We start from the raw sequence: 25,659 nt of genomic DNA, 5'->3' as shown, positions 1-25,659 counted from the left end.
GTAGGTGTTGCCTACAAATTGATGTAATAATAGGTTGATTCCTACAAGATCTTTCATATAAATAAGTTTTGTTATTTTCTCTCGTAAGAATTCCACATATATCTTATGTTACTTGTTTAGTTTATGAAATTGATGTTTTATGATGTTAACTTGTTTAAATAAGTAAAAAAATTCATCATATTGATTCACAACCCCCTACCCTCCCACCGCAAAAAAAAGGTATAATTGTGAATCTAACATTTGATCTCAATAAAATGGACTTGATGTTATCATTTAAAGTGCTTTAAAGCCAGTATATTTTCATATTATTTTATTTAAAATTTAATAATAGTGCTTATAATAAGTATATTTTTCTCATTTTTATCTAAAATTTAATATTTTAGATCACTTTTACAAGTATTTTAAATTTTTAGAAATTTTTACTCATCTTAAATTATTTGTGATTATATGATTCAATAAATTTCTACCATCACAACCAATTTTACTAGTTTTTTAAATTTTTAGAAATTTTTACTCATCTTAAATTATTTGTAATTATATTATTGAATAAAATTCTACCATCACAACCAATACCAATGGCACAACTCAAACACTTCAAAATGAGTGTAAACCCCAAAAATTACTCTCAAACTCAATCCATTACATAAGAGAGACATGATATTACATAAGAAAGACATGATATATAATCTATTGAATCCCCAGTTGTGTGCAAAATTTACTTTGAAAATCACATTTCAAAAATTTACTTCAAAATACATATATACAAATTACTATTAACAACCCAGCGTAAATTAGTTTTTTTGAGTTAATTTGCTAACAAGATATATTTCCTCTCCATAAACCTATACCATAGGTATATACAATAAACTTAAGTTCTTCACTTTTCCAATTAAAAATAAATATCACTCCAACCAAAAAAAACTTTGAAATATGCATGTATTCAATTTAACATATATATTATGTTTATTACAAAAGGAGTGACAATAGAGATCCTTTTAATGTAAAAGAAAACATATTTCTTAAACCACAACTTACACACTTTCGCATAAGATTTTACTGTCATTAGGGTCCATAGATACCTTTGAGGAAAGGACTGAATTGCTTGAAAATGCTTCAGTATCCATTGAATCCTTTACCATCACAAAAATTAGTCAAATCACTATCTCTCATTCTACGCTAATATAAAAAAGATGTTATTTAGAAGTTAGCCTGGATTGGGTTACCTTTATCAATAACGGTGCGAAATTATGAACATTCTGTTCAAACTTAGCTTCCGTCCTCGTAAAATATAATAATGGAAGTGCGTGTACCTGCAATATTAACAATAATAATCATCTTTAATAATTTAAAATTATTTCCTATTTTCCTTTTATCATTAAATGTATTTTTTAATTCTTTTTATCACAAAATGCATTTTTTTAATTATATAATAAATTGCTAAGCCTCTTAAAATCAACTTAAAAATAACTTCCATGACTTTATATTTTTCTATTTCTTGAAAATAATAAAAAACACTAACCTGCAATTTCAAAAAGTATATTATAAGTTACTATACATAATTAAAATCACATTTTAAAAATATTTTTCATTCGGATTGATATTTCCATATTTCAATTAAAATATTTTTGTTTTACTATTTTTTTTTACAGAATACATTATATCACTCAAATAATTTAACTATACAAATTTCTACTAAAAATAAAATAAAAATAAATAAATAATATCTGCAAATACGAAAAGCCAATATTTTTTGTTTTACTAATTTTTGTAATTTTTGTAATTACAGAGTACATCATATTGCTTAAATAATCAAACAATTTAATAAATTAACCATATATATATATATATATATATATATATATAAACTTGATTTTCTTTCTAAATTGAGTTGAAGGAATAATAATAATAATAATAATAAGTTAACTATATAATATATATATGTATGTTTGATTTTCTTTCTCCATTTGATTAAAAGAAAAAAAAAATATATATATATATATATATATATATATATATTTAATAATATAGAAAATATATAAATTTAAATAAATTAAATATAAATAAATAATAATAATAATAAAGTATTTTTCTTTTTAAATTTTTTAAAGAAAAAGAACAAAAATGAAAATATTCTAAATGATAAATATCTTCTAATGTAATTATTGCGCTGAAAGGCTCATTAAAATAATAATAATAATTTTAATTTGCATCTTAATTTTACATTACTTTATATAAAGATATAAAGTAACTAAAAGTTAAAAAAAAAATACATTTTAGTATGAAGAAGAAATGTAATTTATTCACTACTTATGGAGATGAGTAAAAAAAATTAAATTACTTTTTTTACTACTTCAAATAAATGTAATTTCTTCACTTAATATGGAGATCACAGCAAATAGTGTTATTGACATTACATGTTGTGTAATTCATGATACATTTAGTTTACATGTGATATTTAAAACAAAAATATATTAATAACAAAAAATATTTAAATGTTCATATTAAATAACATAATTTTATATCTATTTATATCGAGAAAAATAAAGTAATTTAAATTAAAAAAATTCTTATAATTTCACTTTATTTTATTATTTTATTTCTAATATAGAGTTGAAATATAAGAAAAGTTTAATATATGTTATAAATAAAATATTTCAATATCCAAGTTCAGTAAAATATTTTAACATGAAACATATATAGAAAGAGAAAGCTTGAGAGAATTCGTATTCCATTAATAACTACTTTCTAATTCAATGCATGAGGGATATGTGTAATTCTTTCAATGCTTAACATGGATTTGATATGTAATTCTTAGAAAATATTAATAATAAAAATAAGTAAATGTAATGTGAAGAATGTGAATTATAAATAAAATATTCCAATGTCAACTACATATATATTAAAATATTTCAATATCAACTACATATATATTATACCAACCTAGATCCATCTTAACTCCATATCTATCAAGAGCACTAAAAGATCAAATTTATTTTCACTTTAAAAGATGTTTACATCTCAAGAGATTTGATCTATCTTGGCACTTGGTATATACAGAGTTAAGATGGATTAGACTGATATATATATAGGAGTAGTCTAACTTAGGAAATGGCTTAACCAAAATCCAAAAGAAATTTTTGAAAACTTATAGACAAAATGGCGTAACCAAAATCCCCGAGAGATTTTTTAAAACTTGAGTTAGAGTTGTTTAATTTGTAGGATTCAAGTACCCAAGGAGTTTTTGAGAGTGTTGAATCTATTTATGCATTGAAAAAAAATTATTTAAACAACAAAGAATCACATTCTTGCTTGAATACGATTAAAAACCTTATTTTTCTATAAGTTTAAACTCTCTCTCTCTCTCTCTCTCTCTCTCTCTCTCTATATATATATATATATATATATATATAGTTTTATAACCATTTAAAATATATATATTTAAAAAATTGGTTTATAAAAATAATATTTTTGTCGAGAGACAATGGTAGAGATGTTGTAATGTTTAACATTTTGATTAGATCAAAATAAAATTAAAATACATAAAATTAATAATTATAATTAAACCAGCCTAGATCCATGTTACTATTTGGATCTAACAAGAGGCAAGAGGGATCAAATCCCTTGAGATGCAAACATCTTTTAGAGTGAAAATAGATTTGATCCCTCTCGATAGAGAACTAAGATAGATATAGGCTCGTTATAACCCTTGATATGCAAACATCTTTTAGAGTGAAAAGAGATTTGATCCCTCTCGATAGAGAGTTAAGATGGATATAGGCTCCTTATAATTAAGTCCAGTTTTTTTTTTGAAAAATATCAAGAAATAAATTCTATAAAGATTTGACTAATTTTTTAAACAATAATGAGAATTTTTCTATTAGATCGAAATTAAACTAGTTCACTCCAAATACATGAGGAAATACATCACCATAAGTATAAGTATTTCAAAATAACCTTTCCTATCCAAAATCACAATTGTTCTCTCAAGAAGTACATTATTTAGGTAGACAAGGGGGAAAGAAAAAATTTCAATACATGTAACACTTGTGCTTGACCCATGGAACATAAATAGCAAGTATATATGGAGCTAGGCTAGTGAGCAAGAACATACTAAGTAGGAAGGTGAGTCGGGGACTTCTTTTAGGGGTTGTTATGTCTAGGTGCATGTGTGTGTCTGTGTTTTGAAGGGTTGTTGTGTCTGTATACATGTACGTCTATGTTTTGGCGCTAGTATACCTAGGTGAACAGATTGTTGATCATATATGTGTTTTAAGGCTAGAAGGGTTGAAAATATAATTATGATAACATATACATGTTAATAAAAATATAACAACTGCACACCTAAAAGATGTAAAGAGTATGGAGGGTTGAGATTCCATGAATGGGTAAAAAAGGTTCATATGATTTAATAATCATTAAAAAGGGGCACATTCATATAAACGAGGTCCATTAAGTGACTTGGCTAAGTTCCAAGTGCCATAAGAAATTCATGCATATGAAAACGGGCAGTTTGGCACTATCAAGGATTATCACTATGATGATTACTTGAGTTCATCCATTTTGGAAAAAAGATGGTGAAGTGTGGAGATAGTATGGAATGAAAGCATGTAAGAGGACCTAAAAAATCCGTGAGGGTAGTGGAACACCTAAAAGCCACAAGACACTAGAAAATTCATGTCCATCTAAGTAATACACCCTAGAAGGTGGAAACACAACCCAAGGGAATTTAGGTGTAGAGAAGGGTATGTGTTGCTTAGGTCAAGGGCAATGGGGAATGTGAGCCTGTCGGTTAGAGGTTTTCAAGTTTGATACCTTGACTATGTGGAGGCCTAACAAGGTGCCTGGAAGACCTATGAAAGCAGTGGAACTCCTAAAATTTGCAGGACTGGAACATCCTTGATTGGTCGAGATAGGGGTTGATGGGGGAAGTGACGTTGTTGGTTGGAAGTTGTCGGGTTTGGTACCTTGGCCAATTGATAGTACCAAACATGTACCAGGATTTGGGCAAGTTAATGCCCATGTATTCGAAACCCTAAATCAAGTGTGACCCATTGTTGAGATAAATGAATGGTGTGGTCAATGGTTGGGTGAAACAGATAAGTCTTTTTCATTTAGTGAATTGTATCTTGCATAGTTATGATCATTTAAAGTTTTTGGCATGGCCACAAATGATTAGAATCAATTTAGGTACATATTAATTTTGAATTTAGTAAGCACCAAGAAGGATCAAATCCCTCAAGATGTAAATCTTTCCTCAAATTTTACATTGGAAAAAAGATTTGAACTTTGAGTAATGTTATCTCTCTTTATACCTAATAAATATAAAGTTAAAATAAACCTTCATTTATAATAATAAAATAAGAATAGTCCTGGGGGGCAGCATAATTGGTGATCGAAGTAATGTGAAATCTGTGAAAACTAAGTGTTGGGAACGGGTTCCCCCAAGGACAGTTTTGGGGCTAAAAGCCCATGTTTTGGGACAATTTTGTAATAAAGTTGTAAAGTCTCCGCATTTTGTGTTCGCAGAGCATGAAGGTGTCAAGAGTCGTAAAGGGTTGTCCGCCCTTACTTTGTAAAGTGTAAATTCGGCTATAAAGATCCACCCATGGTCCACAGACCATGGGATTGTATAAAAAGGAGCTAAGTAAGTAAGCTCTAAGTAGTCTTTAGCGAAGAGGAAGAATGAAGTAAGTAATTAAGCATTGGAGTCTAAGTATTCTCGGGTCTTAGCTTAGGTAGAGGTTGTGCAGCTGAGTGCGTAGAGGCCTAGGGTGGAAGTCTGCAACTGAGCGCGCAGACCCCTGCAGTTGTGTGCGCAGGGTGGATAGAGTCTGTATTAATCTAAAGATATCAATAAAGAGAAGTATTCTGCAAATTTTGTGTATTTATTTCTTGTTAATGCATCTAGTTATATTGTGTTTTAGGTTTAATTTACAATGTCCATGTGATGTGCGAATGTATGGGATTATATTGGTTAATTGAACGCAAGTAAGGATATCAGTTTACGCGGCACTAATTGTGGTTGATTAGTAAGATAATTAAAACACTTAAGATAACTTTGGAACCTATACAATATGCTGTCATAACAGCGCGGAAGTACCTGGATCACGGGTTAAGGTTGCGCGAAGGTCAATCACACACCTTCACGGAGGTACTGAAGGGCGAAATAAAGGGTATACTGATAGAGCCCTAAATCTTAGTGACCTGTGTGAAAGTAGGAAAAGAGGTTATAAACCGACATCACGACCATCTCAGGGTGCAGAAACTTGGTTCCAGCATCCCCCATACTACTTCAGGTGAGACTTCAGTCCGCGCTCCGCGGGCTGATGCCGAAAGGGCCAGTAGTGTAGGGATTTATTTGGTTAACTAACACTGAACCTGGGTCAGGCCCCACAAAGCCAACAAATAGTTTCGTTGTCGAGACCGAAATCTACATGAGAGATGTGTGATGTCGTATCACCGTCCAGAAACTCACCCAAATTGAAATTTCAAAATTTCAAATTTTTTTCTTGCTAACCTAGACTCCTCTACAAGTAAGTACATCACCTTACTTACCTTTTTATTTAGCAAAATGGATTCAAGCTTAAGATTTTTTCATTTTGGTTTTTAGTGAATTTTTCATGAAATGAGTTAGGGTTGATGATGGCTGGTCTACTTTTCATATGTTAAACATGTAAAACTATCATTCTACACCTCTACACATGTTTAATATACATTATGAACAATTGAACCAACCGTAAATCACCAAATTACTTCACCAAAAATGAAACCATAGCTCATTCCTAAGGAATTTGGATAGTTTTCCTAGAAACTCTATTTTTCATTTTTCACAAATACTCATTTCCTTCATTCCACCTGATTTCATTTTCACAAGTTTCTCACAATCCATATCCACCTCCTAGAATTTCCCTTGCCATTTTTTCCACTCCATTTATCCATCATTTCATTTTTCACTCATCTCTCACTGTTTTTTCTCATTTTCCTGCTGCTAGGATTTCAATTATCATGGAAGGAGATTCTTCACCAGAAAGGAAGAAACACCATAAGGGAGGCAAAATTCTCAGATACGAACCAGCCAACTGCAATGAGATCAATGCATCACCCTTTATTAAACAGTGCTTTGAAGATGAGAATCGTCTAGATTTTTGCAAAAGGGTGTGTGAAGTAGGTTCCCATGAATAGTTGACAGATTGGGTTGCTACTCATTTGAAAGGAGAAAGTGTCATTATTGCTAGTGTGGAGTTCACATTTTCAGTGGCTTATATTTCACTTGCTACAAGAATACCAGATCATGGTGAATATTGGTTTAAGGGGATGAACTTAGATCTTGTACATTACAGGTCCTTCTTGAAAATACCATACAGGGAGACTCATACACATATCATATCTTTTAGATACTCGTTGGAGAAATATGATCCATTGATTAAAGTTGTCATGAAATTCTTCACATGCGAAGGAAGGTTCTCTATACTATATGCCTATCACATTTGGCTTCTAATGCACTTTACAACTCAAAAACCTCTAAACATGTGCAACTATCTACGTAGGAGCCTTTCCAAGATGTCAGAGAAGGTACTGGTTAAAAACAAAGAACACTATCCTAGTCTCTTTCATCATAGTTTGATCAAGGCTGTAGTGCTCCATCAACTTGCAGAGAAGAACAAGACATGGGATTCTTTCTTGGAGGCAGCATTGAAATGGCATGAATCTAATGTTTCAGTTTAGCATTCAAGCATGCCAACACAAAAAATGGAGGTTGGGTCCTCAAGAAAATTAGTGGAGATTCCTAAAGAACCTAGACTTGAGGTGACTAAGATGTACAAAAGAGGAAAAATGCTTGTGTTTACTTCTCATAGTGAGAAAGGGGCCAAGCCTTCTACATCAGCAAAACAGGGGTCACCAGTGTAGGATAAAGATATTGTTTAGCATGAGTTTAAGTTAGGAGAATTAGAAGCAGAAAATGAGCCCTCAAGCATGCAACAGATTATCAAATATAAATACTCTCAGATTAGAGGACTCATGGACAATATGGCAAGGGCAAGGTTTGTCATTTCATTCTTGGAACAAGAAAACAGTCAATTAAAAGCAAAGCAACTTATCATGGAAAAGGAGCAAGCTAAACTATTGCAGAAAGTAGGCAAGGGAAAAGTAGCCTTGGAAATCAATGAGCTTGAAGGAACTCAAGAACAAGGTAAGAAAAAGAGGCCAAGAACCAAAGGGCTTAAGAAAGCATTGAAAGAGGAGAAAAAATACATCTTGTTGGATGAGGAACTAGAGTTAGAAGACAGAATTGCCTTAGAGGTCAATGAAGATAGGGAGTATTGGTTAGACAAGGTAAATGACCACTTGGAAAAGCTTCTAGACAAGGCCAATAGAGAAAACCACCTACTAAGGCATATGGCATATCACTACCAGGACAAGAATATGATTTGCAATGTCAAGGTCAAACAGTTGGAAAACAAGCTCAAAGAAGCCCTAAAGGACCAAAATGAGAAGGGTAACTTAGAGATGGTTGCTGAAGCATCCATGAGGGCTTAATATACCTCATTTTATAGCTTTTGACCAATTTTGAAGAAATTCTAAACATTTTTGTTTTTTTGGATATTTTGGTGCCTTATGCAGAAATTTGGCTAGTTAGGCGCTGCGCTTTTTCCTCAGGCACTCAAATCATAAATGGATTGCATTTTTGGAAAGCCCTTGGCATCCTCTCAAAACCCATTTCTTCATATTTTCCAGAAAGCGCCTAAATTTTGAGAAAAAAGGGAAAAAGTGGTCAAAAATCAGCTTTCTAGACCTCTTTTTGACAAGCGTTGCGCTTCTCGAGTGACCTTGGGAGATTTGATTTTTGAAGGTCTTTCCATGGATCATTTTCAAAAATTCAAGGTTTTATGGAAACTAGACGTGAAAATCAAGTTGACCATTCTTTCAAATCTTTATTTTGACCTTAGGAAAGCACCTTAAAGTGGTCTCAAAGTCGGTGTCGTGCTTTTGTAATTTCCTGTGTTTTTTATTTAAAATTTCACTATGTAAATTTCCTAGTTTTTAGTTTGACTTGGTCAAAGTCAAAACTCGTGATGTAATTGAGCTTTTTTCGAGGTTAGATGATGTAAGCAAGAATAAATGCACATTATAGGTTGTTTTTTATGTTTATTAGGCCTCATTAGGGAAGAAAAATCCAAAACAAAGTCTCCAAGAAGTGTTTGTGTTTAACCTTCTCACTCTTACCTGTTGATTCAAAGAATCTTGGAATCAACTCCACCACTTAGGAATTCGACTCTTGAAGGTGGGGAAGTGGTCTAATGGATTCTATATGTACTTTTTCTCTTTCAGAGAGAGTGGTTGGACTTTTGTGGAGGAGGCTTGTATGTTATGATCTTTTCAGCTAAATACAGGAGCAGTTGAAGCTATTTTTCAGGAACTCTAGTTATCAGAGTCCACTGCCAACTCCACCGACATCTACATCTAGAGGGAAAGCTATTGCATTTTCTCGCAAGAGGGGCAGAGGAAATCAGTAGTATTAGTTTCTTGGTTCATTTCATTGTATATGACATTATGACTCATGATATGAGATATATTATTATATTTTTTGTTGATATTTTGAGGCTGAGTTGGGACTCAGGAGTCAGGACTGACTATTTATGACATGATTCAATGTTATGTGTGATGTAGCACTAGAAATGATATTACACGTCTTATATATTAGTTCTTTCATTGTATTTATGTGTCAATGTATTTATTTTATGTTGTAGATGCTTTAGATATTAAAAAAATGAATATTTTTGTATTTTACGATTTTTTCCTGATTATTTCCCGATTTTTTCCGATTTTTTCCCCTCGCCAAATTAATCTCGATAATGATTTTTGCAACATTGGTTTTAAGTCAAAGTTTGGTTTTATGCATGTTGACTCCATTGCCCAATGAATAAGGCTACTTGGTCTACAGTGTTCTTGATGCCTCCAAGGAGCTGTCATCCCCAGCTGGAGCCAATGTTAATGTCAGTCTTGTTTGCCTGTCACCAATGATCAAATATGCTTTTACCAAGTCTATCAGGAGTCTCAAAGCAAATTTTAACATGTCACTAGGTTTATAGAGTAAAATTTGGTCACTGGTTAGTTAGTCTAGGAATGATTTTAGTATTTTGGGAAAGTCACATAAAAGGGTCACCTACCTCATTCAGATGAAGGTGTCATAATAAAAAGAAGGTTTCCATTTTATCAGTCATCATCATCATTCCATTCAGTTTCAAGTTTTCATTAGGTCATTATCATTTCAAGGTCCATCATCATCATGTGTAAATCCAACATTAAATAAAGCATGACAAGCATCTCTTTGACATTAACTTGATGAGTTTTCACAAGTTCATCATGATTTCAGTTTCAAAGGCTCCAGGAGAAGAAGTTTCAGTGTTCAAAAAGTGAAAATGCAGCCCAGGTTTAAGCTCTCCAAGGTAACTCAGTCTTAAAAGTGAAAAATCAGTTTTTTGAAAGGTTTGTGGGGCCCATTTCTTTTCAAAAGGAAAACTAACTTGCCTATGTAAAGCCAAAAAGTGTCAAACTCACTTTATTTGCCTTTTATTCCCCTTTGTGCATCGGAATCTCTCATCTATTCGTGAGAAAAACTCAGGTTTCTAGGAAAAATTAGAAAAAAATTCAAGCCGTTGCACTTCCAGAGACTGCGTTGCGCTTCTGAGGCTAGCGCTGCGCTTCTGGACACTACGTTGCGATTTGGTGTTGTGCGTCTAGAAACTGCGCTGCACTTGTGCCAGAGCAACTCAAAATCGTCCAGAAACTCACCCAAATTGAAATTTCAAGCTTTCAAATTGTTTTCTTGCTAACGTAGACTCCTCTACAAGTAAGTACATCACCTTTCTTACCTTTTTATTTAGCAAGATGGATTCAAGCTTAAGATTTTTTTCAATTAGGGTTTTTAGTGAATTTTTCATGAAATGCACTAGGGTTGATGATGGCTAGTCTAGTTTTCATATGTTAAACATGTAAAACTATCATTCTACACCTCTACACATGTTTAATATACATTATGAACCATTGAGCCAACTACAAATCACCAAATTACTTCACCAAAAATGAAACCCTAGCTCATTCCTAAGGAATTTGGACAGTTTTCCTAGAAACTTTATTTTTCATTTTTCACAAATACTCTTGTCCTTCATTCCACCTCATTTCATTTTCACAAGTTTCTCACAATCCATATCCACCTCCTAGAATTTCCCTTTCCATTTTTTCCACTCCATTTGTCCATCGTTTCATTTTTCACTCATCTCTCACTGTTTTTTCTCATTTTCCTGCTGCTAGGATTTCAATTATCATGGAAGGAGATTCTTCACCAGAAAGGAAGAAACACCATAAGGGAGGCAAAATTCTCAGATATGAACCAGCCAACTGCAATGAGATCAATGCATCACCCTTTATCAAACAGTGCTTTGAAGATGTGAATTGTCTAGATTTTTGCAAAAGGGTGTGTGAAGTAGGTTTCCATGAATAGTTGATAGATTGGGTTGCTACTCATTTGAAAGGAGAAAGTGCCATTATTGTTAGTGTGGAGTTCACATTTTTAGTGGCTTCTATTTCACTTGCTACAGGAATACTAGATCATGGTGAATATTGGTTTAAGGGGATGAACTTAGATCTTGTACATTATAGGTCCTTCTTGAAAATACCATACCAGGAGACTCATACACATATCATACATTTTAGATAAATGTTGGAGAAATATGCTCCATTGATGAAAGTTGTCATGAAATTATTCACATGTGAAGGAAGGTTCTCTAGACTATATGCCTATCACATCCAGCTTCTAATGCACTTTACAGCTCAGAAACCTCTAAACATGTACAACTATCTATGTAGGAGCCTTTCCAAGATGTCAAAGAAGGTACAGGTGAAAAGAAAAAGAACATTATCCTAGTTTCTTTCATCATAGTTTGATCAAGATTATAGTGCTCCATCAACTTGCAGAGAAGAACATGACATGGTATTCTTTCTTGGAGGCAACATTGAAATGGCATGAATCCATTGTTTTAGTTTAGCATTCAAGCATGCCAACACAGCAAATGGAGGTTGGGTCCTCAAGAAAATTAGTGGAGATTCCTAAATCACCTAGACCTGAGATGACTAGGATGTACAAAAGAGGAAAAAGGCTTGTGTTTACTTCTCATGGTGAGAAAGGGGCCAAGCCTTCTACATCAGCAAAACAGGGGTCACCAGTGCAGGTTAAAGATTTGGTTGAGCATGAGTTTGAGTTAGTAGACTTAGAAGTAGAAAATCAACCCTCAATCATGCAACAGATTATCAAAGACAAATACTCTCATATCAGAGAACTCATGGGCAACATGGCAAGGGCAAGGTTTGTCATTTCAATCTTGGAACAAGAAAATAGTGAGTTAAAAGCAAAGCAACTTATCATGGAAAAGGAGCAAGCTAAACTATTCCAGCAAGCAGGCAAGGGCAAAGCAGTCTTGGAAATCAATGAGCCTGAAGGAACTCAAGAACAAGGTAAGAAAAATAGGCCAAGAACCAAAGGGCTTAAGAAAGCATTGAAAGAGGAGAAAAAACACATCTTGTTGGATGAGGAACTAGAGTTAGAAGACAGAATTGCCTTAGAGGTCAATGAAGACAGGGAGTATTGGTTAGACAAGTTAAATGACCACTTGGAGAAGATTCTGGACAAGGCCAATTGAGAAAACCAACTACTAAGCCATATGGCACATCACTACTAGGACAAGAATATGATTTGCAATGTCAAGGTCAAACAGTTGGAAAACAAGCTCAAAGAAGCCCTAAAGGACCAAAATGAGAAGGGTAACTTATAGATGGTTGATGAAGCATCCATGAGTGCTTAATATACCTCATTTTATAGCTTTTGACCAATTTTTAAGAAATTTTGAACAATTTTGTTTTTTTTTATATTTTGGTGCCTTATGCAAAAATTTGGCAAGTCATAGAAGTGTAGTGCCTTGGCGCTGCGCTTTTTCCTCAGGCACTCAAATCAGAAATGGCTTGCACTTTTGGAAATCCTTTGGCATCCTCTCAAAACCCATTTCTTTAGATTTTCCAGGGAGGGCCTAAATTTTGAGTAAAAAGGCAAAAAGTGGTCCAAAATCAGCTTTCTGGACCTCTTTTTGACAGGTGGTGCGCTTCTGGAGCGACCTTGGGAGATTGGATTTTTGAAGCCTTCCCATGGGTAATTTTCAAAAATTCAAGGTGTTATGGAAACTATACTTGAAAATATAGTTGAGCGTTCTTTCAGATATTCATTTTGACCTCAGGAAGGCACCTTAAAGTGGGCTCAAAGTCGGCACTGTGCTTCTGCAATTTTCTGTGCTTTTTATTTAAAAATTCACTATGTAAATTTCCTATTTTTCAGTTTGACTTGGTTAAAGTCAAAACTCTTGACGTAATTTAAATTGATTCGAGGTTAGATGGTGTAAGAATGAATAAATGCACATGATAGGTTGTTTTTGATGTTTAATAGGCCTCATTAAGGAAGCAAAATCCAAAACAAAGTCTCCAAGAAGTGTTTGTGTTTAACCTTCTCACTCTCACCTGTTGGTTGAGAGAATCTTGGAATCAGTTCCACCACCTAGGAATTCGACTCCTGAAGGTGGGGAAGTGGTCTAATGGAGTCTATATGTATCATTTCTCTTTCAGAGAGAGGGGTTGGACTTTTGTGGAGGAGGCTTGTATGTTATGATCTTTTCAGCTAATACAGGAGCAATTGCAGCTATTTTTCAGGAACTCTAGTTTTGTGAGTCTATGGTGTTTGTTTACTCTTTCTATCAGTTTCTAATGGATAAATCATCTTTCTTCACATGCTTTGTCTTCTTTCTATGAATTACCTTGCAGTTAAATAGACAGGATTCTTGATTTCAAGCTCTGTTTATGTGGTGTTCATAGTTGTGTTTATTTCTTCTAAAGCTAATGAACTCATACTTACATATGCTCATTAGTATCTTCAAAACTTTCTAATATATACTACATTGACAACATTTCAAGTATACCATAGTCTATTGATACCTAGCTCCTTTCTATACTTGTCTCTGCATTCCTAAAGCCTAGACCTAATCACTTGCTCTAAACCCTAGTCCAGCAAACCTTAAAATCTTAAATTCACAAATACACAAACAAACTTGCATATCTAGCCTAAAAACTTTGTTCTTTAAAGATATTCATTGATAAAAACTTTGATATATCCCTCTCTGGCTCAGTAGGGCTAGATACTGAGGTGAAAGTGGTTCAAGGTTACCTTTTTCGATCTCCTCCTCAGCCTAGGAAATTGTAGAGGATAACAACATTGTTAGAAAGTCTCCTCTTTGTTTGGCCACCTAAAGTTCCTTCACCATTCGCTCATTCTTAGCTATCAAAAAGTGAACACTTGAGCTAGTGGATTCTTCATACACTCTGGTTGCATCAGGCAAGGCAACTAGATGTTTGTGCACATCAGTGACGATCACTCGTTCCTCCACTTGTGCAAGAGATGTATGATCCTCCAGAGTCAGTACTCTGTGAGACTGCACAACTCTATGATGAGATTCGTCAAATGAGATGTTGTACATCTCTCTTTCTGGCTGATCACCAAGGATCTTAGTGCCTCCTTGGTCATCTGAGACTTTCTCATCATCTGGATGCATTGAAGCGGGTGAGTCGACCTCTTTGTTGTGAGGCATGAGGTCAGTGTCCTGTTCCAACTCTTGTTGCTCCATGTCTGCATCCAATTATTGAAGTGCTTGTTCTATCTCATGAGTGAAGTCTCACTCCTGCAATGGTTCACCATGTTCGCTTGATGCTAGTTGTTCAGATGAATCAACTACTTGTACGGGTGTTGCTTCGTCTGTCTGCACGTGTTGCGCCCCCTGTTGTATCTGTTGTTGCTACACTTCCCTCTCCTGTTTGCGTAGCTCTTAATCCTTTCGGAGTTGCTCCCTAAATTCATGCAACTCCTTCTCTCCTTCTTCCATTCTCTTCTTATCCCTCTGCTTTCGCACGATTTTCTTGTCGTGCTAGTGCCTCTTTGCCTCTATAGCCATAACTGCTTGTTCTACAAGTGGATCTGCTCAAAACCTGCCGCTTTTCTCCTCCCCCATGCGATCGACAATATTCCTCTTCCCTTTGTCGTGCACTGGTATGCTCGGCTATGCTGCCCCTGCTGCTACTGTTGTTATTGGTGCTCTCTGTGATGTTGCTTCATGTTTCTTCGCTAACCACTCCACAGTGAAGCCGACCTATTCATTAGGTCTGGAGGAACTGTAGCAATACCTCCATGAGTCCTCCTCAGCCTAATGAAATGCCCCAAGGATCTAGTTGAACTGAATTCTTGTGCAGTGATCCTTCATAATGCAATGTGTGTCATACGGTTTGTAGCTTCGGAGGTAGAATGGGTACTTCTTCATCATTTCTGCTTCAACATACGCTTATTTGATACTTTGAATCTCATATAACCCAATCCACAATGGAAGAGCGAGCCAAGGTGCCTTCTTCTTCCGATGCAGTCTAACTGTAAATCCTGTCGAGATGTGATATGCTACTTCCTACATGACAAGTGTGTCCAAGGTAAACTTTGGCAGAACATGCAGACGCTTCTCCACACTAAAAAGTCGGATGAAAGTGTTGAATGGTGAGGCATACCAATCTGCAATGCCTCCATTGATTCCTTTGACATGTAGGGTGGATCCTATTCGAATATCATCTTGTATAGAGGGGTGACAAAATGATCAAACAGCCGTGTGATTACTCCTTTGAAGCTGCATTCAGATAACAACTTGAAATATGTGTTCACAGCAGTCTCCGTCGGTGACCATGCCCACTCCAAGCCTGGGGACTCCTATCGGGCATAGACTGCATCTAAGATGTAGGAAAACATGTAAATATATGTATGCATACCTCCGAGTGACTGTCAAGCCTTTGTGACTTGTTCCTTCAGCTGATGAGCCAATATGCCAGACCAATTACATGGTTTTCCTTCTCTAGCCAATTGGTCCAGTGCAACCACCCAACTCTGTGGGAATATTACCATGCTTCCTTCGCCATATAGTTGACAAGTGAGTATGATCAAGTATTTGTACGCCTTCCTCAGTATCTTTGTCTTGTAGATCTGGTTGGGTGTCATCTTGAAACAAGTTGGCTCCTTTACCAAATCCTCTAGAATGTCTCTGGAGTTAGCACTGCTGTTGGGTAAGCTGAATGCAGTCTCCATGAGACTCATGGGCTCTAACATCTGATACATCTCATCATGATCCTGTTCCCAAAAGGTTGCAAGCTTCATCCCACTAACACTTCTCAAGGTCATCATCTCAGGATCAGTGTGAGAGACGATCCAGTGTATCATGTCTGCGCATGGGAACACGAGATATCTACATGCAATTCAGTACAAGCCGGACTTGTGAATATTCACGTACACCTGACAGTCTTAAAGGTGTTCTCCAAAAGTGCATGCAAACATTTCATTTACCTCTTGCCACTTCATTTTGATGTCCTTGTCTAGATAAAACTTTGTATCTTCATAAATCGGCAGACTAGAGGAGTCTTGCTCAATTGTTGCTCTAGTTGTAGTTTCATCAGTGTCCTGAGATCCTGTTCTCTTGGAAGCCATTGAGACATATGAACACCTGAAAGATCTGGAGACAAGCAACATGCATGGCAAGAAATCTGTTAGTGAAAACAAAGCAAATTTCGGGCAATGACACAACACATACTTGGGAAACTGATGGGAAAGATTACACAATTTCTTCTGGGAGGTTGGGTGATTGGCTACCAGAACTATGCAAAAGGCAGTCTGGGAGGTAGGACTGGTTGCTAGATCTGCACAATGCGCAATCCAGATTGGCTACTGGTTGTTGGGATTACGTAATGTGCAATTCCAGCTAGGAAGGACTGTAAGCCCAGGGACTGCATTGTGCAATTTCTTAGGCCAGCAGTCATTTTCCTCCAAAAATGCGCAAAATAGTCCTGGAGGTTAGTACTGGGCAGAAATGCACATTTTTGGAGAGGAAGGTAGAGCCTTCCTTCCCCATTGCGCAATGCAGACTCAATGAAGGCAGAGTCCGGGCCAAGGTTGGCCCGACTTGCCAATGAGGAACTAAAAGTAAATAAGATAGTGAATGCATGGTGACACTAAGTGAATTCAGAAGTGCTTCACAGTGCATGCAAAACATGAATGAAAGATTCAGCAAACAGATCAACATGCATGTGGGTGAGGCAATTCACTAGTTCGGCGAACATTCGTGCAAAACAGTTTCATGCATGCGACAGTAGTGAGATAGCAACAAAAACTGAAATAGAGCTAGGAAAAGCTAGTATACATGTAAACGATAGCAAGTGTTCAAAGAAATCAAGCAGACAACACTCACACAAACGAATACACAAAAAGAGGCAGAAATGCTAAAAAAGACAAGTTGAGGCCACTTACCCGTGAATAGCTGAGCCGGATGTGTCGAAGAGTCCTGGATGTACTGTGGAATGTCAGAGCTCTAAGTTCGATGTGAAAGAATGAGATTTGATTCGTCGAATAAATAAGTTTGGGCTCATGACGCGCATGCCACGAATCTAGGAAAAAATGACACTTGGAGGGAAGTTTCTAAAACAACTTTGCATGTAACCCCTAGCTACTAAAAATAGCTCCCTGAATCATGGGATGTCTTTTTCATGTTTCCTTTTTCTATTCTGGGAAAAGAAAGTCATGCATGCATGCAAGTCAAGTTTCCTTGGTCCCGGGTGGAACTGGTCAATCGGACTGCTCATGCATGCAGTTGCTCAACTGCTTGGGAAAAATGCGCATTTCTTGCTGGGAGCTGGGCTGACTTCCCAGGAGGTTTGCACAATTTTTGAGCAGAGCAACTGACTACTGCCCAGATTTGCATAAATTTTGGGCTGAGCAGCCCTGCTAGGGAAATTTGCGCAATTCCTGCTGGGAGTGTTGACTGGTAGAATTGTGCAATCTTAGAGCCTAGCAGGCTGCCAGACAAGATTGCACAATTTCTAGAGGGAAGGCTGGCGGCCCTCCATAAATGCGTAATTTTCTTGGGGAAGTTACTCAGCCTACAACTGGACCAAGTCTGGGTGGACAATCTGTGAGGGAAATGGATCAAGTTGTGATCGACAAGCTGCCTTTGTGCATGAAAAACACTGAAGCTTGAGTACTTGATGAAGCAATACAAGGTGTTGTGAAAGGTTGGTAGGGAGGCTCTAAAATAGACTAAGGCAAAAATTTTGAAGGGTGGTTGTAGCCGCTACAACACTTGGCGACACACTGGTAGAACTCCAACTCCCTGAATGGACCTTGTTCATGAAAAGCAAGTCTAACACCTCCGGAAGTATTGTTCAGTTCTCAGCTTATCATGGTTTCACACTAGCTTGATTGTAAGATGTAGCATCTACCAAACTGTTGGTCAATTGACACACATTCCAAGCCAAGGCAACACAGTGGTTTTGATTTGGGTCAAGAGGTATATAGGTGCACAAGCAATATAGTCGTGAGAGTCTTAGTTTCATCTCTAGTGTTGCTCCACTGTCAACATGTCTGGACAGTACCCCTGTGGAGTCACATAGGAACACAAACATGCCTTCGTTGCCAGCGAGCCTAGTCAATACCCCAACAGAGTTACTTGAATCGCCTCCCTATGCAGGAAGCATTTCTCTTCTTTCTCCTTATTCATTTTCATTTTGAATTTTTTTACTTTTCATATTTTTTAAGCTGTGCATAGCACTTATTCACTTCAGAGGTAGAAGAGGGATCCTGACTTATTGAGATAAGAAGAGGTTGTTCTAGTAGAGAAGTAGTTTAGTGTATATGTGACATGCCTTTTAAGGTTTTTCCCCCTCACCTTACTCTACTTGACTGAGCTGACAAGCGTTAACCAAAAATCAACCGAGTAGAGAATGTGACACTAGTTAGCGCGCAAGCATTGTGATTTCACCAAGGCTCACTTTGAACAGTACGTATTTTCCTTTGACGTATCATAGACTAAAAGTAACAAGCTCTTCATACAGAGGCAAGATGGCAGATAACCAGGTAGTGATAGTTGCACAAGCCCTCTTGTACTTCACCCAGCTCATTTCAAGAGTCATACATGGTTTCATGTGAAACCAACCTATGAACGAAACAAGCGAACTAACAAACAAAAAATAAAAACAAGAGTAGAAGAAAAAGTGAAAGCGAAGAAAGTAAGCAAACAGGCAAGCAAACAAAGCGAATAAGTAAATAATCATGCAAGAAAACTGACTGAAAGCAAACACTACTCCTACTCCACTAACGGTGCATAGGCCTAATCACGTGAAGTGATATTTCCAATGCAGCCATCGGTGCATTGGTTGACCCATGTTGGTGAAGGCTTGGTACACCAACAACCCAGTAGTGTGAACCAGCAAGCAACAAAGATATAACAATGAATACAGCCACACTTCGTGTTTCAAAGTGCCCACAGGATATAAGTGAGTACAAGTGCATGATGAGCAATCCGTGGACTTATCATGGTGTTGTGTGACATTGCGTGCAACTTTGAAGCATAAGCACACTCTTGACTGTGACATGCAAGCAAACGAAAGAAACAAAGATAACTTGCGTCGCGAATGAATGCTTGCAATGTAAGATTCCTCCAATGCATGAGCAATGGAATCGTGCAGTTCAAGTGGAGGAAGTTTGATCTGTGTGTGAGATGGATCTCCAATGCATACAGATGAGTTATGAGGAGCCTTGGTTGATTGAACAATTTCATGATCGGAAGTGAGACTGACCCTAAGAGAGCAAGGACCTAACATAACCATCAGCTTGGGCTGAAGTGCCTCGACAGTCTTGAGTGTTTCAACTTCATCATCAAGTAGAGTAGATCATCGTAAACCCATGGCTTCGAAAGATCAATTGTGATAGATTCATGATCGTGATAAAATATGGAAACAAATGGATCACGACCGCCACAATCAGAAAAGTCAATGATTTCATTGGCATCCTCATGATCAGATGAATCAAACAGAGGGGTAGATGAAAAGTGAACAAAATCATCCTCTATATTTCTAGAAAATAAAGAGGAAAGATGAAGTGGATTTTCAATGAATAGATTATCCTCTCCATTATCGAATGATGGACCAACATCCGACGATTCCTGCGAATGATCAACAATGGGTGCATCCGTGGATGATGACACACATGCAAAATCATATATGGCAGGTTCACCAAAAATGTTAGAAAAGAATAGAGGGGCTTCGGATGGAAGGGAGTCATCCTTCACCTAGTGTTCATGCTCAAGCTCCCACTCATACTCTTCATGAATGACAATGCATGTTGGTTGTGCAACACCAACTCCATCAATGGCTTGTTCCTCATTCACAACAAGTGAAGAGTCTGGAATGGACGAACACAAGACAACATCATCTGGAGGAACACCCGAGTACGAAGACAGAGGTCGTAGAACAGAATGCATATGAGAACTCGAAGGACTCACAACCAAATCTATGTGAAAATTGAGTGAAGTGATGTTGGGAGGATGTGAAAGATGAACCGGTGTGTGAGCATGATCCTCAGTATCACTTGGCAATGGTGGAGCTGTTGAATGAGAGGAAGGCGGGCAATCAATCGAGACAGTGCCTAGATCCACATGATATTACGCAGCTCCATCAATGAAGAATGTTGAGCGAGGCTTGATCTCAAGCTTCCTCTTGGGACAGGCATATTTCTTAAGGCAATACTCGAACCGGTCCCAAAGATAGGAAAATTTCATCTGGCTCCTCGAAGCTTGAAACTGCAAGTCACGGAAGCACTGCCAAAAATCAATAACCGATTCATGCGGAGCCTTCCATTGTTGTAACAGTTTCTAGTCAAGATGGTATGGATCAAAATGATAGAACGTGTCTTCAATGAGAACACAGAAGTGTTCAAGTGAGTGCACGGTGTCAGCCGGTAGGCTGAGTAGCCAATGACGTGGAGATTCGCGAAGTGTGTGTGCAAGCAGCAAGCTGACTTGTTCATTAGAACACCCCTCTTCCTCATGAAGCATGGAAAGAAAGTCATGTAAGTACTCAGGCCAAGCCACTATGCCTTCACCATCATTCGTGAAAGTGGACAAGAGATTGAAAAACTCCCCCGTGATGGAGACATCTTCACGATTCGAAAAACATCGCAGAGCGAGAAGAGTGCAAGAATCCATGAAAGATATGCAATGGTTCAAAACTAGATGAGAGGACACATCTTCTCATCAGGCCCTCCTTCTAGCGCCAGAAATGCTTATGGTGTTGGACCCGCCAACATGTCAAGGGGATCTCCCTGATAAGAAGTCCCAATTAGACCTCAGATCGTTTGGTGTAAGAGTCCCAGCAGTGGGTCGTAGAGCAATGCCTTGACCGCGATGTCGCACAGAGGCAAGTAAGATAACTCTATTGGTAGAAAGGGTGTGACTTCTACAATGGGTCAAGGAAGGTGCATGAGAGGTTCCTAACACAGGTGGGTTGAGATGAGTGCGCCCCTTGGCAACCTGTAAGTTTACGCAGCTGGGAAGGGAACACACGAGCGAAGATACATCACAAGCAGGAAAGCAGGTCAGTCCAGCAATCCAAAGTGATGGTTAAACCAACAGCACATCTGCAACAAGATTCATATAATTGCATAAAAAAATGTTCATACACAACTATGTAAGTTAAACAACATACATTGCTACAGCAACCGGAACAGTCCAACTACAATAACAACATATGCATGAAAACGTGTTGGCTCTTATTATATAAAGAAGTGTAAGTTCCAATCATACAATACATCCATGTAAACCTACTAGCCCCAACAGTGGAACGTTACAGCCACATCTGCCTGCTCCTCCAAAGATATGAACTAGCTCCGTGTAGTGGAGAAGCCAAGGCGCGTTACAATACTATCCAAGCTCTTTCCAAGATAGTCTTATCAGAAGCTTGGCTGACCAAAAGCCTCTACAATGAGTTATGAGGGACTATTTATAGCAAAGGGTGGGGTGACCCTTGACATTCCCCTTTGTGACCATTCAACTACCCTCATGACTCTTCACCTACTCTATGACTGTTACATTCACTATTGACACTTGACTTACACTTGACATGACTCAACATTACAATGCACATGTATCCATGTGAACAAAATGGCTTGAGAAAGCTAAACTAGACATCACTCTAACTTAGACAACTATAGAAGTCCAATTGCTCTATAGTCCTTGATAGTGTCTGTGTGTTCCGCGATGACATCTGTCTGAAACCTGAACCTTGCCTCCATAGCATCCGGGTACACTACTCGGGCTCCTCTGTCCAACTCGTCTGAAAGCATGTGCATCATTGTCTTCAATGTGGCCGAACCAACAACATACTTGTGCATGATGTCTGCACTAATAGGAAAGTCTGGGCTGGTGGCAATGCGCATCAACTCGTTGAAGTACGAGTCAAGCTCTAGTCGGACCTGCTTCTTTTTCTTTGCTTGGGTGAGAGTCCCAAGTGATGGGATCACATGTGTGCGCACCACAACATCCATGATTTTGAATACTCATGCATGGGAAGACTCTATGCTAGTGATGAGTTGTGGGAGATCCTCATAGTTCCGGATCTGACTCCAGATACGTGATTTCATCTTGATTGCATTAGGCCTCATCATCTTTGGCAAGTGAAGCGGGGCTCTCTTGTACTTCATCGTCCATGTTTGCATGTCATCAACAACAACATGTATGTTCGTCAAGATGCATGCTCTTCTAGCACATTGTTGATTCCATCCATTGAGATGGATGACTGCCTTGTGCATGGTACCAAACTTGCAGTACAATGCTCGCATAACTATGTCAAGGTACATTACCTCATCTAGTATTGCCTTCTTTAGTTCAGCGCGGGCGGACATTGTCACCAAGTCTCCTCCTTGCTTGGCCACCTGTAGTTCCTTCTCCATTTGCTCATTCCCAGCTATCAGAAAGCGAACACTTGAGCTAGTGGCTTCGGCATACACTTTGGTTGCATCGGCCAAGGCAGCTAGATGTTTGTGCACATCAGTGACGATCACTAGTTCCTCCACTTGCGCAAGAGATGTATGATCCTGCGGAGTCGGTACTCTATGAGACTACACAACTCTATGATGAGATTCGTCAAATGAGATGTTGTACATATCTCTTTCTGGTTGATTACCAAGGATCTCAGTGCCTCCTTGGTCATCTGAGACTTGCTCATCATCTAGATGCATTGAAGCGGGTGAGTCAGCCTCTTTGTGGTGAGGCATGAGGTCGGTGTCATGTTCCAACTCATGTTGCTCCATGTCTACATTTAACTGTTGAAGTGCTTCTTCTATCTCACGATTGAAGTCTCACTCCTGCGATGGTTCACCCTATTCACCTTATGCCATCTATTCAGATGAATCAACTACTTGTATAGGCGCTTCTTCGTCTGTCTGCATGTGTTACACTCCCTGTTGTATCTGTTGTTGTTGCGCTTCTCTCTCCTGTTTGTGTAGCTCTTGTTCCTTTCAGAGTTTCTCCCTCAGTTCATGCAACTCCTTCTCTGCTTCTTCCATTCTCTTCTTATCCCTCTGCCTTCGTGTGCTTTGCTTGTCGCGGTGGTGCCTCTTTGCCTCTATAGCCATAGCTACTTATTCTACAAGTGGATCTGCTCAAAAATTGCATCTTTTCTCCTCCTCCATGCAATCGATAATCTTCCTCTTCCCTTTGTCACACATTGGTATGCTCGGCTCTGCTGCCTCTGCTGTTACTGCTGCTGTTGGTGCTCTCCAAGAAGCTGCTTCATGTTGCTTCGCTAACCACTCCACAGCAAAGCCAACCTATTCATTGGGTCTAGAGGAACTATAGTAATACATGCATGAGTCCTCCTCGACCCAATGAAATGCCCCATGGATCCAGTAGAACTAAACTCTCGTGCAGTGATCCTTCACAATACAATGTGGGTCATACAGGTTGTAGCTTCAGAGGTCGAATGGGTACTTCTTCATTAGTTCTACTTCGACTACTTCAACATCTGCTTTCTTAATACTTTGAATCTCATATAACCCAATCCAAAACAAAAGAGCAGGCCAAGGTGCCTTCTTCTTCCGTTGCAGTCTAACTATCAATCATGTCGAGATGTGATATGCTACTTCCTGCATGACAAGTACGTCCAAGGAAAATTTTGGCAAAACATGCAGAGGCTTCTCCGCACTAACCATTTGGATGAAAGTGTCAGACGGTGAGGCATACCAATCTGCAATGCCTATCAATGCCTCCATTGCTTCCTTTGACATGCACAGTAGATCTTGCTCGAATATCATCTTGTACAGAGGGGTGACAAAATGATCGGACAGTCATGTGATTACTCCTTTGAAGCTGCATTCAGACAATAACTTGAAATATGTGTTCACAGCAGTCTCCGTCGGTGACCATGCCCACTCCAAGCCTGGGAACTCCTGTCAGGCACAGAATGCATCTAAGATGTAGGCAGACATGTAAATCTCTGCATGCATACCTTCGGGTGACTGTCGAGCCTTCATGACTTGTTCCTTCAGCTGATGAGCCAGTATGCCAGACCAGTTACATGGTTTTCCTTCTCTAGCCAATTGGTCCAGTGCAGCCACCGAACTCTGTGGGAAGGTTTATGTGCTTGCTTGGCCATACAGTCGACAAGTGAATATGTTCAAGTATTGGTATGACTTCCTCGGTATCTTTGTTCTATATATCTGTTGGGTGTCATCCTCAAACGAGTTAGATCCTTTACCCAATCCTTCATAATGTCTCTGGAGTTAGCACTACTGTTGGGTACATTGAATGGAGTCTTCATGACAGTCATGAGCTCTGACATCTGATACATCTCATCATAATCATGTTCCCAAAAGGTCACAAGCTTCATCCCACTGACACTTCTCAAGGTCATCGTCTCAGGATCAGTGTGAGAGACGATCTAGTGTATCATGTCCGCGCATGGGAACACGGGATATCTGCATGCAATCTGGTACAAGCCGGACTTGTGAATGTTCATGTACACTTGACAGTCTTTGAGGTGTTCCCCAAAAGTGCCTGCAAATGTTTCATTGACCTTGCCACTTCAGTTTGATGTCCTTGTCTAGATACAACTTTGTATCTTCATAGATCGACAGACTAGAGGACACTTGCTCAACTGCTGCTCCAGCTACATTTCCATCAATGTCCTGAGATCTTGTTCTCTTGGAAGCCATTGAGACATATGAACACCTGAAAGATCTAGAGACAAGCAACATGCATGGCAAGAAATCTGTCAGTGAAAACAAAGCAAATTCCGGGGAATGACACATCACATACTTGGGAAACGGTTGGGCAAGATTGTGCAATTTCTTCTAGGAGGCTGGGTGACTCGCTACCAAAACTGCACAAAAGGCAGTTTGGGTTTTCTAGGAGGCAGAACTGGCTACTAGATCTGCACAATGTACAATCTAGACCGGTTGTTGGCTGCTGGGATTGCGCAATGCGCAATTCTAGCTGGGAAGGACTGCAAGCCCTCCTGGGCCAGCTGTCATTGTCCTCCAGAAATGCACAAAATAGTCTTGGAGGCCAGTGCTAGACAGAAATGCACATTTATAGAGAGGAAGGAAAAGCTTTCCTTCCCCAAATTGCGCAATGCAGCCTCAATGAAGTCAGAGTCTAGGCCAAGGTTGGCCCAACTCGCTGACGGGCAACTGAAAGAAAATAAGACAGTGAATAC

The 25,659-nt window shown here is 38.1% G+C and overlaps 1 protein-coding gene across 1 annotated transcript in view; it reads right to left on the bottom strand.

Moving 5' to 3' along the window:
- Positions 1–909: 909 nt before the first annotated feature.
- The window catches only part of LOC149142449 (tetraspanin-18-like), a 40,493-nt gene continuing 15,743 nt past the window's right edge, over positions 910–25,659 (bottom strand). Inside the window, exons 5-6 of the mRNA XM_089449987.1 lie at positions 1,224–1,310; positions 910–1,130 (exon numbers count right to left, since the gene is read on the bottom strand). Of these exons, the coding sequence (XP_089306113.1) occupies positions 1,032–1,130; positions 1,224–1,310 (186 nt within the window). The 3' untranslated portion in view covers positions 910–1,031. The remainder of the gene's footprint in view (positions 1,131–1,223; positions 1,311–25,659) is intronic.

This window comes from Pinus tabuliformis, chromosome X (assembly GCF_031772625.1).
Source record: "Pinus tabuliformis cultivar Carrire ecotype Pingquan chromosome X, CPIR1, whole genome shotgun sequence".
Classification (NCBI taxonomy): domain Eukaryota; kingdom Viridiplantae; phylum Streptophyta; class Pinopsida; order Pinales; family Pinaceae; genus Pinus; species Pinus tabuliformis.
The sequence above is the reverse complement of the archived record's forward strand: the minus strand, read 5'-3'. Positions and strand labels throughout refer to the sequence as shown.